This window comes from Equus przewalskii, chromosome 15, assembly GCF_037783145.1.
Source record: "Equus przewalskii isolate Varuska chromosome 15, EquPr2, whole genome shotgun sequence".
Lineage (NCBI taxonomy): Eukaryota > Metazoa > Chordata > Mammalia > Perissodactyla > Equidae > Equus > Equus przewalskii.
Window position 1 is genome coordinate 71,334,754 of NC_091845.1, and position 16,653 is coordinate 71,351,406.

Here is a 16,653-nt window from a genome sequence, read left to right on the forward strand (position 1 = left end):
GCGCACTCATGACTCAGTCCCAGGACTTCCTCTCCATCTATACTCTCTCCCAAAGCAAGTTCATTCAGTATCATGGCTTTAAATATGGTCCATATTCTACACTCCTACCTTTATATGTTCAATGAGACCTCTTCCCTGAGCTGCAGACTCTCATCTATCTACTCCAAATCTCCACTTAGATGACAAACTGGCATCTCAAACATGGCCTACAATAAATTACTGATTCCACCTGCCAAAGCAAAATCCTGTTACTCCTAGAGATTTTCCATCTCAGTATATAGTTGGGCCATGCATTCAGATGCTCAAACCTCAAACCAACTAGTCATCCCTGATCACTCTCTTTCCTTCTACACTTGACTCCAACATCCAATGGATCCATGCCCTGTCTGTTACCTTGAAAATCTATCTCTAATGTGTCCCTTCCAATCTTCCATACCACCCAAAGTGGTCCAAAACCACTACCTTTTCTTTCCTAAACTATGCGATGGTTTCTTAAAGAGTCTCATTACTTCCTCCCTTGCCTCCCTACAATCCAATCTTCACAAAGAGTTGGCATAATCTTTTCTAAATGAAAAATCAGATCTCGTCACTCCCTTATTTAAAAAATCCTTGAATGAAATTCCATTGTATCTAGAATAATATATGTGTCCCATGGCCTACAAGGCCCTGCTGTCTGTTCCTTTGTCTCCCAGTTCTCACCTGGAATCTTCCCTTCCCTAACTACATTCTAGCCACACCAGCTTCTATAGTTCTTCCAGAAGCAGCAGCTGTAGGATGAATAAGAAGGGCTGAGACTGGATACCAGCTTGTTCCTGCTTTAAGGCCTCTGCAATTATGTCCCTTCTGCCTGGATCGTCTCATAGCTGGCTTGTTGTCATTCAGATCTCAGCTCAAATGCCACTTACTCAAATAAGCCTGGCTAAATATTACATCTAGTTATTCTCTATGATACCATTCTGTATTTTTTTTCATAGCACTTACCAAAATCTTACTTATGTTCATTATCTGCTTCTCCTAACCAGAATGTAAGACCTAGAAAGTGAGGAACCTCATCTGTTTTGTTCCCTGCATATCTTGAGAGCCAGACATAGATTGAGCACTCAATAAATACATATTGAATGAATAACCCAATCCTCCTTGCTTCTACAAATACAATTTTCTTACAATGGGGGTGTTATAAGAAAGTACAGAATATAATATAGCTCTAGGTCACTAGAGCCAACTTATAATACAGTGCACTTTGTCAATTTGCTTCTTTCCTATAAAAATTACATTTTCTGCAAAATCTGTTTAGTAATATATACAATCTATGCAGAACCACTGGAAAAAGACCAGCCATGGAAATCTTATAACTGCTCTTTTCTTCCAGTGACTCCAAGCAGCTTACCAAGAAAAATCTATTTAAACTCTTATTAAACTACCTACTAAAACAAATACACAAATATAAAATAAAACAGCTTTTGAACTGATCTTGCAAATAGAACTGTGATTTCCAAACAATGCACTAACCTGAACACACACAAAAAATGCACTGAATGTTGGAAGGGATCCTAGAGATGAACCACTCCACGTGTAGAATACATAGCAAGTGTTAAATAATTATTTGTTGATTGAATGCCTTCTAAGATTGCAGGTTGTGAACAAAAACATCTGCAACTTATAAACAGTTCAAAAAGCTTTTTAAAAATCAGCCATTTAGGGGGCTGAGTATTTCATAAAACCAAAAGAACCAGTGTTAATAAAGGGTACACAGAAAAATCATGCTCTTGGCATGCTTGTGGCAGAGCATGTACTGTATGAACTATTTTTCCAGATGTGCTGATTCATAAAGCTTCTTCAAAAACAGCAAAAGCTTCCAAATGCTATGCATTCTCCCTTATATACCTGTGAGGATGAGGGTGGAGGCAGGCACCTGCAGGTCTACCTATTTAGGAGGACCACTCACCTCTGCCTTAGGCCAACCGTCACCAAGCATAAATACAGACATACCCCTAATTTAATGGTTCTGGAGAAAAGTTTCAGTGTTGTAATACTTCCTTGTAGTAATAATCCCAACTTTTTATTAGAACCTGGAGGCTGAGCAGAGTCAGCTGTAACTGTGTTAGGGCTTGGGAGTCAGAGTGAAACACCCATGAAATAAAACATGGATATCCAGCTGTTGCATGTCCAAAGGCTTATCAGACACAACCAATCACTCATTATGAACAATATTTTCAATAGTGACATAATAAAAAACAAATCCTTTAATTTTTCAAGTGTTTTAAAAAACAATTTTATACTTAAGTCAGCCTTGAAGATAAGCACAAAATTTACCAGTTTACATTTTTTTTTTACCCATAACAACTCAAGCACCCACTCCGTGCATAGCACTATTCCAGGTGCAATAAAAGAGATTCTTAACCTTAGAAACATGATTTCACTTTCTGGAATTGTATTATCTCCTTTTCCAGAGAGTAAAAATAAATAAAATCACCATTGTTTACTACTGACCAGCCCCAAACTCACTTTTCTGGCTCACGGAAACACTAATTTCTGCCAAATTTAAGATGTTTCGATGAACTCAGCTCCTACTTCCCCCAAAATAAGAAAGCAGAACTCTTTTCCATTAAAAAAAAAAAAAGAAAGAAAAAAAAGAAACAATTTTCCAAGAAAGGGTAGTTTCTGGTAAGTATTTTAATTTCTTTTTTTCTCTAGCTTTTTAAAAAAGTTTTCTTCTCCAGTATTGCCTTTTCCTGTATAAGGCAAACCAGGCATCTTTTTATGCTGCTTTTCTTTTCCTAAGAAAAAGTAATGCATCTTGAAGACAAACCATTCCCAAGACTAGTGATAAATATCGAAAAAACTTTAAAGGTAAATCACCTACATTACCTTGAAAATAAAAAGCAGTTGGCACTAAGATAACTATTCCAAATATCTGTGTTTAAACAATTTTAAAAACTGTTTATTTATTTTGCAAGAATGTACCCCTAGTCCAAAGTAAGTATGTTTTAAAAAATTTTTGGCCAAAAAATTTACAAAAACCTTTTCAGTTCAACTTAATAAAAGTGATTCTAGAAAATATTCCACATTATTAAGTCTGTCTTAAAAGTTCAGATTCTAAAGCATTCCTAAGGCACGGTGTTCTGGAAGACAAATGTGCTTCTGTTGGTGTTGTGTGATGGACGAAGCGTCTGTGACTGGCTCCAAGTGAGCCCTGACAAGCACCTTCCTCCTGCTGCTGGGGGACTGTGAGAGGAGAGTCAGACGTAGGCCCCCAGGGCTGCATGGAACTCTGTGAGACACTGTACCAGCTGCTGGAACTTGGGCCTCTCCTCTGGATCTAAGGCCCAGCAACAGGCCATCACAGCAAATCTGCAGAGCAACAAAAACAGAAAATATGGCTAGTAACGATACAGTACTCCTAACTTTTTGGTCAATTTGATGCCAGTTATGTTTTCTGTTTAAATGTGGGCATGGAGAGGATGACATATTAAAAATCAATCAATATTACTATCTGTTGGCAGTTCTAAAATGAAAAGAAACTAAAACGAGTTATCTGGATTTTCTGTGTGGATTTCAGTTCTTCATGACATCATATCAAAATATATCAGCAGAGGCTGGCCCTGTGGCCGAGTGGTTAAGTCTGGAGACTCCACTTCAGCGGCCCAGGGTTTCGCTGGTTCGGATCCTGGGTGCGGCCATGGCACCACTCATCAAGCCACGCTGAGGCAGTGTCCCACATAGCACAACTAGAGGGACCTACAACTAGAATATGTAACTATGTGCTGGCGGGGCTTTGGGGAGAAGAAGAAAGAAGAAAAAGAAAAGAAGATTGGCAACAGATGTTAGCTCAGGTGTCAATCTTTGGGGGAAAAAAATTTAAAAAATCAAAATATATCAGCAAATACAGAGATTTCATGTAAATACCTAAAACACAGTCAAAATTATAACCTATGCTATCCTGTATTTAAGTTATGAGAGAAAGAACTTGAGAGGAAGAGGAAGGTTTATCTAAGCCCTAAGAATCCTTGACCTACGGTAAAATCAGTGCAAAAGCTGCCACCTCGCCATGGTGTAGAAACCCTTGGGGGATTCAGGAACTGAGACCACACTCATCTGTGCACTCAATTACCCTGAATAGCCTCCTGCCCATCCCAATCCCATTATATGGGAAGATTAGCTATATGATGAAAGCAGGAAACAGGAACTCGCTCACTCACTAGCCCAGAACATCTTCCTTATATATCTATTGACACCAACTGGCAAGGCAAGATGACAACGAGAAAGGCTTTTCATAACTAAGTGTGTCCTTAAGGTTATCTAAATAAAAGTCAGGTACTCACTCCATGCAGAATAATCAAAAGAGTATTCAGTGTTTTCTCACTACGTACATTAGTCTCTTGGATTAGATTAAGCACTACAAATATAAGACGCAAAAAGTCCTAATGTCAAATGCATTAAAGAGTGAACGAGTCTGGCTGACTCTCTGGTTCTCTATAAGAGTCTAATTCAAGTCCAAAGAGTCACTATTCTCCAAAGGGAAGTCTCTGTACATATGGACACCTGCTCTTTTTCTTTTATCCCAACATTGTAAACAAAATGAAACCCATGTCTTCAAGCTCAGAAAAACTTACAGTTCATCAGGACAGTTGATTGGCTGGGCTATTCGGTAACCATCTTTCAGGTACGCAGCCATCTCAAAGGGGTCGATGTCCACGTAGGGTGTTTGGCCAAGAGTCATGAGCTCCCAGAGTGTCACTCCAAAGGCCCACTATGGAGAAGAGCAGCAACACAATGAGAGGATATTGAAAACAGGTGTCAGAGTGCTGCTGCCTGTGGCTGTGTATGGACCAAAAACAGATGATCAACCAATTCTTAAGGAAACCAAAATATTCTCTACAAAAAGAAGCCTACCATACTCAATTTCTCTCGCTGGGATAGAAAAGAGCATTCTAATGAAGGCATCTTTTAATGTGAATGTCATTATTGCACATTCTAAGGTAATTAGATCTGTTGGAAAGAATTGTTTTTAGTTGATTACAATCCCCACCACCCAAAACTGTTAATTACGTCTAAGATTTTCCTAATATGAAAATTTGTTTGTAAATACTATAGCTAGTCTGCATAACTGAGAAGTGGAAAATGAATATAACTTTAACTTAACTGGAGGGAAGAGCTTCTTGAATGAGTGTAATATGCAAATTATGTAAATTATAAGATGCCATGGATTTTTACTAAATTCCAATAATTTAAATTAACAGATGAAGGTATCCTGAAAAAATATCTTCCAACTTTGCTTGAGTAAAAGATTAGATTTATTTAAAATCAACATGTGAACTGTGGGTAAGAAGAGAAATCCTAAGCAGTGGCAACAGTGCTCATTCATGTGTCCAACAAGGGCTCCCCATTTTGGCCTACCCTGGCTACACTGTGGCTCATGGGGAGTGTGTGGAGGGCAGGCAATGTATCTACACAGAGCTGCTGCCACGGAGCCAGGAAGGACTCAGAGTATGGACTCCCGCTGATCTGCTGCCACTCGTGAACCCTGAGATCAGAACAGCTGAAGCTAGATGAGGAGGTATTGTGTTTATGAGTCCCTAGAAGTTCTAGACATTTTGCATCCTTTGTTTCATTTAATTTTCACAACAAACCTGTGAGAATCATTGGTAGCCTGATTTTACAGGTGAGATATCGGAGGCTCAGAGAAGTAACTTTCCAAATACAACTTTTTTTTTTGGTGAGGAAGATTGGCCCTGAGTTAACATCTGCTGCCAATCTTCCTCTTTATGCTTGAGGAAGATTGTCCCTGAGCTAATAGTTGTGCCAATCTTCCTCTATTTTGTATGTGGGATGTTGCCACAGCATGGCCTGATGAGCGGTGGGTAGGTCCATGCCCAGGATCCAAACCGCAAACCCCAGGGCACCGAAGCAGAGCATGTGAACCCAACCACTATGCCACCGGGCTCGCCCTCCGAAAAAACAGTTTTTAATGAGTGAAGGAGAAAAACATGGAAAAAAGGAGAAAAAAACACAAGTCTAAAATAAGTCTGTTTACAAAGTTTAAGCACAGTGCATTAAATTTTAAGTTATTTTTCAATAGTAAAAAAATCCAGAAATACTCCCTAAAATATACAGATTTGTCTTAAAAAGACTTATACTAGTAAACAACAACTTTATTTCTTATCATAATCTATGCAAACAAGAAAACAATAGAACGGTATCTTTTAGAATCTTTAAAAAACTGTCAATGGAAAATTCTATACCAACCCAAAATATTCTTAAAAAATGAGGGCAAAATACAGAATTTTTCAGACAAACAAAACCTGAGAGAATATGTCACTGGTAGGTCTATGCTGCAAGACACATCAGAGCTGTTCTTCAGGTGGAAAGAAAAAACACTAGATGGAAATTTGGAGCTACTCAAAGACTGAAGAGTGCTGAAAACATATGAGTAACAACTAGGTTATTTTTTCCTCATTTTAAAATTTTCTTAATAGATTGTTTAAAGCAAAAGCAGTAAAAAAGTATTGCGGGGTTTATAATAAATACAGAAATAAAATGTATGCAGACAGCAGAAAGGATGGAAAGGGATAAGTGGAAATATTATATTGTAAGCTGCTTAAACATGAAGTGGTATAGTATTATTTGAAAGGAGAAGGTACACGTTGTAAACTCTAGTTCTTTTTTTTGAGGAAGATTAGCGCTGAGCTAACATCTGCCAATCCTCCTCTTTTTGCTGAGGAAGACTGGCCCTGAGCTAACATCCGTGCCCATCTTCCTCTACTTTATATGTGGGATGCCTACCACAGCATGGCTTGCCAAGTGGTGCAATGTACGCACCTGGGATTCGAACCAGTGAACCCCAGGCCGCCAAAGCAGAATGTGCTCACTTAACCGCTGCGCCACTGGGCTGGCCCCTGTTGTAAACTCTAGAAAACAGGTTTTGCAACCTCAGCTCTCCTGATACTGTGGGTTGGTTAATTCCTTGTTGTGAGGGGCTCTCTTGTACACTGCAGGCTGTTTGGCAACATCCCTGGCCTCTACTAGATGCCCTCAAGTGGGAGAACTGAGAATGCCTCCAGATAGCGCCAAATGTCCCCTGGGGGGAGGACAAAATTGCCCCAGTTCAGAACCACTACACTAGACTGATTAAAGAAAATAAGAAGACACAATGACCAATATCAGAAATGAAAGAGGGAACATTACATCAAAAAATATTATGAACACCCCAACTTATGACAATAAATTCAATAACTTAGATGAAATAAACAAATTCCTTGAAATACACAATTAACAAAACAGACACAAGAACAAAGAGAAAATCTATATAGCCCTGTATCTATTAAAGAAATTGAATTCATACTAAAAATCTTTCCACAAAGAAAACCCTGCATCCAAACAGTCTCACTTGGTGAATTCTTTCAAACTTGAAAGAGAAAAATGATACAAATCTGTATTAGTTTCTTAGGGCTGCCATAAGTAAGTACTACAAACTGGGTGACTTACAGCAAGAGAAATTTACTGTCTCACAGTTCTGGAGGCCAGAAGTTCAAACTCCAGGTGTGGCAGGGCTTTGCCCCCTCTGAAACCTGTAGGGTGACAATCCTTCCCCGCCTCTTCCTAGCTTCTGGTGGTTTGCCGGGAAACCTTGGTGCTGCCTGGTCTGCAGCTGCAGCACTTCACTCTTGGCCTCTGTTTGCCTCTGACATTCTCCTCTCACATGTCTGTGTCTCTTCTTATAAGGATACTAACAATATTAAGGTCCGCCCTAATTGAGTAGGACTTCATCTTATCTGCAGTGACTCTATTTCAAGCAAGGTCACATTCTGAGGTACTGTGGGTTAGGGTTTCAACCTATCTTTTGGGCGAACACAATTCAACCCACAACACAATTCCACACAAACTCTTTCAGAAAACAGAGAAGGAGGGAACACTTCCCACCTCATTTTGAGGTCAGCATTACCCTAAATACCAAAATCAAAGAGTTCAAACTTTTGGAACTTAGTCTGTTTCATTCATAGTGACCATCAGGGTGGAGCAATGCCCATCCCTGAGGTCTGTGCTTTGGAGGAGGGGCGGGGCAGTGAACAGACAGAGATGGATGTATAGTTTTAAAATCTCCATAGAGACAGAGCCTACTGGAATTTACCTGAAACCTACTGGTTTAAGGGGAACATTCTACTCTGCTAAAAATGGAAAACTGACTTCAAATTAATACAAGTTAAAGGAAGATGCCTGCTTACATCTAGGTATTTGTTTAACTTAAAACCTTACTCTATATGAACTTTTATTATTGACAGTGATAAGCAAATGTAATGCTGAATTTTTTAACCAGTGTCCAAGCTCCACAGGGAAGGTAGTTCACTACACAGATCGAACAAAGCTCAAAGAAGAGAAACTGGCTGGGTGTTCCCACTCCTTCTCCATGAGATGAGATGGGCTTATCCTTATTCACTGATTTTGGCAGCAGCATGGGGAAGGAATAATCAATCCAAATTAGATTTTGGAGGAAGAAACTATGGGAACTAGTAAGAAGTGGATACTGCCACTTTGTACACAGGAATAACCCCTACCACTGACAAAGGAGTACACTCTAACAACTTCTGACTGGAAGGGACTTTAACAGTAATATTGGAGGTATCTGAGACCCGGAGTACACACAGGTACCTAACAGTACAATGCGTATAAGGTGACTTTAAAAAGTTTCTTCTTTCACATTGCTTTGTAGACATTATCATCGCTAAGCATCCACCTAAGGTTCTCATATTACATAATGTAGTGCTAATAAACACCAAAAAAGAACAATAAAGTCAAAGGGTACACTGCAGTTTCATTTCCTCAAAAAACAACAAAAATGATTAATTACATGCTGGCTCACCAACTCTTTAAAAAAAAAATCAAGACCAAACAGCACAAGGATGATTTGTGGAAAACTTGCTCTCTAAAGCCTTCCGATAACTAAACCATTGAAAATTATTCTATAATTTCCTTTTGTTTGACGTCGTTGGAAAGGGGGCAATGAGAAGGTCAAGCTATTTTTTCCAGAGTTTTATGAAAGGCTGCTGCTACATCCATTTAAAGAACATTTAGAGCATAACATTGTTCTTTTATTCTTCTTATTCCTCTTCTCCCAACTGTTATTTTATATCTTCTTAATATACAGGATATAAAAGAATTTTTTCATGAACAACATATACTCATGTGACTTGTCAAAAAGTATATAAATAAAATTCCTTTTTACTCTTTAACGTAATGTTAACTAACGTTGGGTTATTGAGAGATTTCTATTCTGTTACTTCAGGAATTTATAATGCAAGGCTGACCTCAGGATACTACATACTGATGAGAAAAGGATTTTGTCCAATTCTAAATGATCTCATCTGACCACAGTAAGAGCACAATCAGCTGTTCTGTGGCTAGGCCCTACTGTTTCTACTAGAAACCTAACATCCCTTTCTCACATAAGCAAATGGGTTCAGATGACCAAAATGCAATTAATTTAATCTGGGGCAAGCTTTCCAAGCTTGCCTAAGGAGAAGAATGATCTGGGGTGTTTGTTAAAAGTACAGTTTCCCCAATCCTATCCTAATAATTCTGAAGTCTGGAACTCAATATTTTTAACAAGAGTCCTACTTGGGTCTTAAGACCCAGCAAAATTAGAAACTAGTCTTAGATGTGCTAGCTGTGGTAGTCAGTTAGCAAAGACAGTTTTTAATTTATTTTTATTGTAATATGGCTGACATACAATAAACTGCACATAAAGAGTTTGATTTGATAAGTTCTAACACACGTATACACCTCTGAAACCATTGCCACAATCAAGATAATGAACATATCCATCACCTCCAAAAGATTCTTCCTGCTCTAATCCTCTTCTCCCAACCCTCCTCCCATCCCCCAGTAACCATTAATCTGCTGTCACTATAGATTAGTCTGCATTTTCTAGAGTTTTACAAAAATGAAATCATTCAAACCATACACTTTTTTGCCTAGCTTCTTGCAATGAGAATAATGATTCTGAGATTCGACGATGCAGCATGTATCAACAGTTCATCCCTTCTCGTTGTTGAATAGTATCCATTGTGTGAATACAACTGTTTGTTTACCCGTTTACTTGTTGATGGACATTTGGATTATTTCCAGGTTTAGCTATAAAAATAAAGCTGCTATGAACATCTGTATAAGGACATACTGATAAGGGCACAGGCTTTCATTTATCTGGGAGCAAAATGACTAGATATTGCATGTATGTGTTTAACTTCTTAAGGGACTGCCAAACTGTTTTCTAAAGGGAATGTACCAGATTACATTCCCAAGAGCAGTGTAAGAGAGCCATAGCTCCTCCACATCCTTGCAAACACTTCAGTCTTTTCAACTTTAGCCACACTAATGGGTGTGTAATGGTATTTCATTGTGGTTTTAGTTTGCATTTTCCTAATGACTAATGGTGTTGGATCATATTTCCATGTGCTTATTTACCACTTGTATATCTTCACTGGTGAAGTGCTGGTTCAAACATTTTGCTCATGTTTACATTGGGTTGCTTTTTTATTACTGAGTTTTGAGAGTTCTTTATATATTCTGCATATATGTCCTTTGTCAGATAGATAATCTGCAAATATTTTCTCTGAGTTTGACTTCTCTTTTCATTCTCTTACTACTGTATTTCAAGAGAACAAATTTTAAATTTTTATAAAATCTATTGATTTCATCTTTTATGGATCTCGATTTGGTGTCTTATCTAAGAAATCTTTGCTTAACATAAAGTCTCAAAGATTTTCATCTACGTTCTCTTCTAGAAGTTTTACAGTTGGAGATTTTACATTTAGGTCTGTGATCTATTTTGAGTTAATTTTTGTATATAGAGCAAAGTATGGATTGAAGTTCATTTTTTTTTGTAGCTGGATACCCAATTGGTCAAGGAGCATTTGTTTAAAAGAATCCTTTCTTCACTGAATTGCCTTTGCACTTTGTTGCACATTAGCTGTCCACACATATGTGGGTCAATTTTCAGATACTCTATTTTGTTCCACTGGTCTGTCTGTCCACCTCAATGCCAACACCACACCGTCTTGGTTACCGTAACCTGAAATCAGACCTCCAACTTCTTTTCAAAGCTGTTTTGGCTATTCTAGGTCCTTTGCATTTTCATATGAATTTTAGAATCAATCTGTCAATTTCTACCAAGAAAATAAAAAGCCTTCAAAAATTTTCTCTAGAACCCGATCGAATCTACAGATCAACTTGGAGAGAATAAACATCTTAATATTGAGTTTTCTGACCAATGAACAAGGTATAGCTCTCCACTTATATAGGTCTCTAATTTCTACCAACAATGTTTTATAATTTTCATTGTACAGGCATTTCACATTTTTTGTCAGATTTATTCCTAAGAATTTCATATTTTTTGATGCTTTTATGTTTTTAAAAAAATAGGAAAGAAGCTCCTCAATATTGGTTTTGACAATGATTTTTTGGACAGGATGCTAAAAGTACAAACAACAAAAGCAAAGATAAACAAAGGGGACTACATCAAACTCAAAAGCTTCTACACAGCAAAAAAAAAAACAATTAACAAATGAAAAGACAACCTACAGAATAGGAAAAAACTTTTGAAAACCATGTATCAGATAAGGGGTTAATATTCAAATTATACAAAGGACTCATACAACTTAATAACTAAAAGACAAACATTAAAAAATGGGCAGAAGAATTAAGTAGATATTTTTTTGAAGAGGACATCAAAATGGGCAACAGGTGCATGAAAAGATGCTCAATATTACTAATCATCAGGGAAATGCAAATCAAAACCACAATGAGATACCACCTCACACCTGTTAGAATGGCTATCATCTAGAAGACAAGAGACAAAAGATGCTGGTGAGGATGTGGAGAAAGTGAACCTTTATATACTGTGGTGGGAATGTAAATTGGTCTAACCACTATGGAAAACAATATGGAAGTTCCTCAAAAAATTACAAATAGATCTACTATACGATCCAGCAATTCCACTAGTGGGTATATACTCAAAGGAAATGAAAACAGTATTTCGAAGAGATATATGCAGTCCCATGTTTACTGCAACATTATTCACAATAGCCAAGATATAGAAACAACCTAAATGCCCATCAATGGATGAATGGATAAAAAAGATGTGGTATATTTACATAATGAAATATCATTCAGCCATGAGAAAGGAGGATATCCTGCCATTTGCAACAACATGGACAGACCTCGAGCATATTATGCTAAGTGAAATAAGTCAGACAGAGAAAGGTAGTACTGTATAATATCCCTTATATGCACAATCTAAAAAAAGTCAAACTAATAAAAAGCAGAAAGCAAAATGGTGGTTACCAGGGACTGCTGGGAGGGGAGGGAATAACACATGTTATTTAAGGGTACAAACTTGCAACAAGTAGTAAATAAGCCAGAGTAATCTAATACACAGTATAATGAATATAGACAATAATATTGTACTATTACATAATGTGATAACTATTGCTACAATGGTAATTAAATTACAATATATAAATGTTCAAAGTAACATGTTTATGCTTTAAATTTACACAATCTTATATGTCAAATACATTCAAGAGTAAAAAAAATTACGAATGATTAAAAAACCCTTTAAATTCTGATTTTTCATTATTAATGTATAGAAATACAATTGACTTTTGTACATTGATCTTGTATCCTATAATCTTTCTAAACTCATTTATTAGTTTAGTAGCAATTTTGTATAGCACATTGGATTTTCTTCATAGATGATCATGTCTGCAAATAAAGAGTTACTTTTTCCTATCCAATCTTTTCTTGCCTTTTATTTTCTTTTCTCACCTTAGTGCACTGGCTAGAACCTCAAGTACAATACTGAAGAGAAGTGATGAGAGTAGGCGTCCTTGTCTTGCTCCCGTTATAGGTAAAAGAATTTAGTCTTTCAGTATTATAATGTTAGCTATAGGATTTTTTGTAGATGCCCTCTATCAGATTGAGGAAATTCTTTTCTATTCCTGGACTGCTGGGAATTTTTGTTAGAAATAAATTTTGGACTTTTTGCTAATACTTTTTCTGCATCTGTTGAGATTATCACATAATTTTTTTTTAGTGTGTTAATATAGTAAATTGTACTGCTTGCTTTTCAAAGGTAAAACAAACTTGTATGCTTGGGATAAAGCCTGTGTGGTCATACGATTATTTTTTAAATCTATTTTTGGATTCTATTTGCTAAACTTTTGTTTAGAATTTTTGCTTCTATGACCACGAGGGATAGTGATCTGTAGTTTTCTTTTCGTCTGATCTTTGTCTGGTGTTGTTTCAAGGTAATGCTGACCTCATAGAATGAATTAGAAAGTATGCTCTCCTTAATTTTCTGAAAGAGACTGTGTAGAATTTGTATTATTTCTTCCTTAAATGTTTGGAGGTACTCACCAGTGCCCTAGAGTTCACTTGGGACCTGGAGTTTTCTTTGTTGGGTAGATTTTTAACTAATTTTTCAATTTCTTTAATAGATCTACATAGGGCTATTCAGATTATCTACTTCTTGAGTGAGCTTTGAAAGTTCTAATCTTCCAAAGAAATTGTCCGTTTCACCTAAGGGTCTGAATTTATTGGGAAAAAGTTGTTCAAAATATTCTCTTATTACTTAATATCTGTGAGATTCTGTAATGATATCATCTCTCTAGTTCATTATATTGTTAATTGGCAACTTCTTTTTTCCTGATTAGTCTGGTGAGAGATTTATCCTTAAAAATATTCTCAAAGAGTTAAGCACTGGTTTCACTGATTTTCTCTGTTTTTCTGTTTCAAATTTCACTGACTTTCATCTAATCTTTATACTTCCTCTCATCTCCTTGGGGTTTAATGTTTTTTTTCCTAGTTTCTTAAGGTGAAAACTACAGTCACTAATTTGAGACTTTTCTTCTTTTCTAATGTTGATGTTTAATAGTATATATGTCCCCCTTGAACAGCATCCCCCAAATTTTGAAATGTTGCTTTTTTCATTCAATTCTAAATACCTTATAATTTCCCTTTTGATTTTTTCTTTGACACATGGGTTATTTGGGAGTGTATCATTTACTTTCTAAACATTTGGAGATTTTCTAAATTCCTATTTTTGATTTCTAATTTAATTCCATTGTGTTCACAAAACCCTACTTTGTATGAATTAAATCCTTTTAAATTCATTGACTTGTTTTATGGCCCAGAGTATGGTTTATCTTTGTAGATATTCCACGTGCACTGGAAAAGAATATGCATTCTACTGCTGGGTGGAGTGTTCTATAGCTGTCAATTAGATCAGGTTGGTTGATACTGTCATTCAAATCTATATCCTTACTGATTTTCTATCTATTTTATCATTCTATCTATTTTAACACTTATTGAGAGAGGGGCATTGAAATCTGCTCAATTATCTTTCAAAGAGATTTAAATAACAAGAAAAAAATCTTACGTATTTACCCGTGTAGTTACCTCTTCTGGTGCTCTGTTCCTTTATATAGATCCATAGTTCCATCTGGTCTCATTGATTCCTAAAGGACTTCCTTTAACATATCTTGTAGTGTGGTTCTGCTGGTGATGAATTCTTTCAGCTTCTGTATTTTTGGAAAAGTCTTTATTTCTCCTTCATTTTTGAAAGGTATTTTCGCTGGGTACAGAATTCCATGCTCACTGTGTTTTCTCGCAGTACTTTAAAGACGCTTCACTGTCTTCTCCCTTGCGTTGCTTCCATTGAGAAATTTGCTGCCATCCTTTTCTTGGTTCCTCTGTATATTAACATGTTTTTTTCTGGCTGCTTTTAAGATTTTTCTCTTCATCGCTAGTATTGGGGAAATTGATTACAATGTGCTCTGGTTTAATTGCTTCATGCTTCCTGTGTTTGGGGTTTGTTGACTTATTAGATCTGTGGGTTTATAGTTTTTACCAAATTTGGAAACATTTCAGTCATTTTTTCATTATTCTTTCTACCCTGCCCCGTCCCACTCCATGCCTTTCGGGACCCCAATTACACATATATTCAGCAACCTGAAGCTGTCCTATGTCTCAGCGAGAGAGCTTTCTTCAGGAATTTTCTGTATCTTCTCTCTCCTTCTATCTCTTGCTTTACTCTCATCTCAGAAGAGAGGTATACTTCCACCTGTGCCAAGGTTATACCTTTAGCTGGACTCCTGAGCCCATTCACCCACATCTCTTGGACCTCTCCTCCAATAGTAACCACACATCCAATCTTTCTCCTCATTGCTTCCCCGGCCTAAAAACCAAACCAAACAAAGCCAACAAAACGAAACACAAAAACAACAAAATAAAGCCTCTCTTGATCCTGCCATCCCATCAAGCTGTGATCCTTTCACTCCTCTTCACAGCCAAACTTCTTTAAAGTGTCATCTACATATTGCCCCCTTCCACCTCCCTCAGAGCCCTTGACAATCACATCTATCTTTAATGATTTACTAAATCTGCCTGTTCAAATGCCCCCAATGACTTCCTAATTCTTTCTGATCACTAGCAGGTATGTTTATAGACTAGAATCTCCTTGAAACTATGTCCTTCCTTGGCTTCTAAGACACAGCATTCTCTGGATTCTCTTTTTACCTTTCTGTTTTAATTCTTTGTTCATCTTTCTTTTCTCACTAACTAAAAATAAACATTCCTTATATTCTTCCCTTGGCTTTCTTTTCCCTATATATTCACTACCTCTGGGATCAAATGCTCCTGTTCATTGAATCAGCATTTTTATGAAGCTGATGTCCAATTTCTAATATCCTGCTTCTATTTCTTCCCAGAATTACAGACTAACATTCCTATCAGTATCTTGAATTCAACATGCCCCATAACAAATTAATCATGTTTTCCCCTAAAACAGATAGTCTACCTGTCTTCCTCAGTTGTGTTGCATCTTCACAGTGAATTAGGATTTACTGCAACAGTAGAACTAAAGAAAAGTAAGGATCAAAGATTTCACTGAAGTTTTCAGAAAGATGGGGCATGGGTAGAAAGGCAGAGTAGACATCTAAGCAATATATCTAATAGTTAAGAGGGGGGCCTCAGGCCACAAACATCAGTTAAATCACTTACTCATAAATAACAACTGTGGTCAAGAGAAGAGATGGAATCTGTGAAATGAAGTCTGAGGGAGTGAAACAAGGAGAAATCTGAGGATTCAGCATGGAAACAGAAAGGAGAAGAGGACAGTGTGAGACCACTCAGGAGACTTTTACACAGTCCAGTACACAGCTTTCCAGGGATAAGATTAACACTGCTGGCTGTGAATGTTCTTAAAATAAATGACTCAAAAGGCATATATATATCAACTTCAATTCTGTGAGTATGGAACACCTCCTTTAGGAAAATAAGTAAGGCAGAGGTTCCGCTGCCTATTTTTGGAAGAATGACTTGTGCATAAACATATAAGGCAGCATGTGATAGGTGGCATTAGGTAGACACAAGATTTTCTGGGGATCCAAAGAAAACCAAATCAAAGGGCATAAAAGTATCTGGTATGTTTGGACTCAGCAGGAATTCTAGATTGGCTGAAATGCAGAATATAAGGAAATGTATAGTGGAAAATATGAAGCTTAGAAGGGAAGATAAGGTAAGAAACAGAATGCTCTGAAAACCAGGGTAAGGAGTTTGGATCCCTCTTTATCAACTCCTTTTAATTAAAATTTCACTCTG

At 37.0% G+C, this 16,653-nt stretch overlaps 1 protein-coding gene across 3 annotated transcripts in view; it reads right to left on the reverse strand.

The window, feature by feature from the left end:
• Window positions 1-2,210: 2,210 nt before the first annotated feature.
• The window catches only part of RYK (receptor like tyrosine kinase), a 94,546-nt gene continuing 80,103 nt past the window's right edge, over window positions 2,211-16,653 (reverse strand). For all 3 annotated transcript variants that reach the window (XM_070577537.1, XM_070577535.1, XM_070577536.1), the window contains exons 14-15: window positions 4,614-4,750; window positions 2,211-3,351 (exon numbers count right to left, since the gene is read on the reverse strand). In XM_070577537.1, coding sequence (XP_070433638.1) covers window positions 3,240-3,351; window positions 4,614-4,750 — 249 coding nt within the window. In that variant the 3' untranslated portion in view covers window positions 2,211-3,239. The remainder of the gene's footprint in view (window positions 3,352-4,613; window positions 4,751-16,653) is intronic.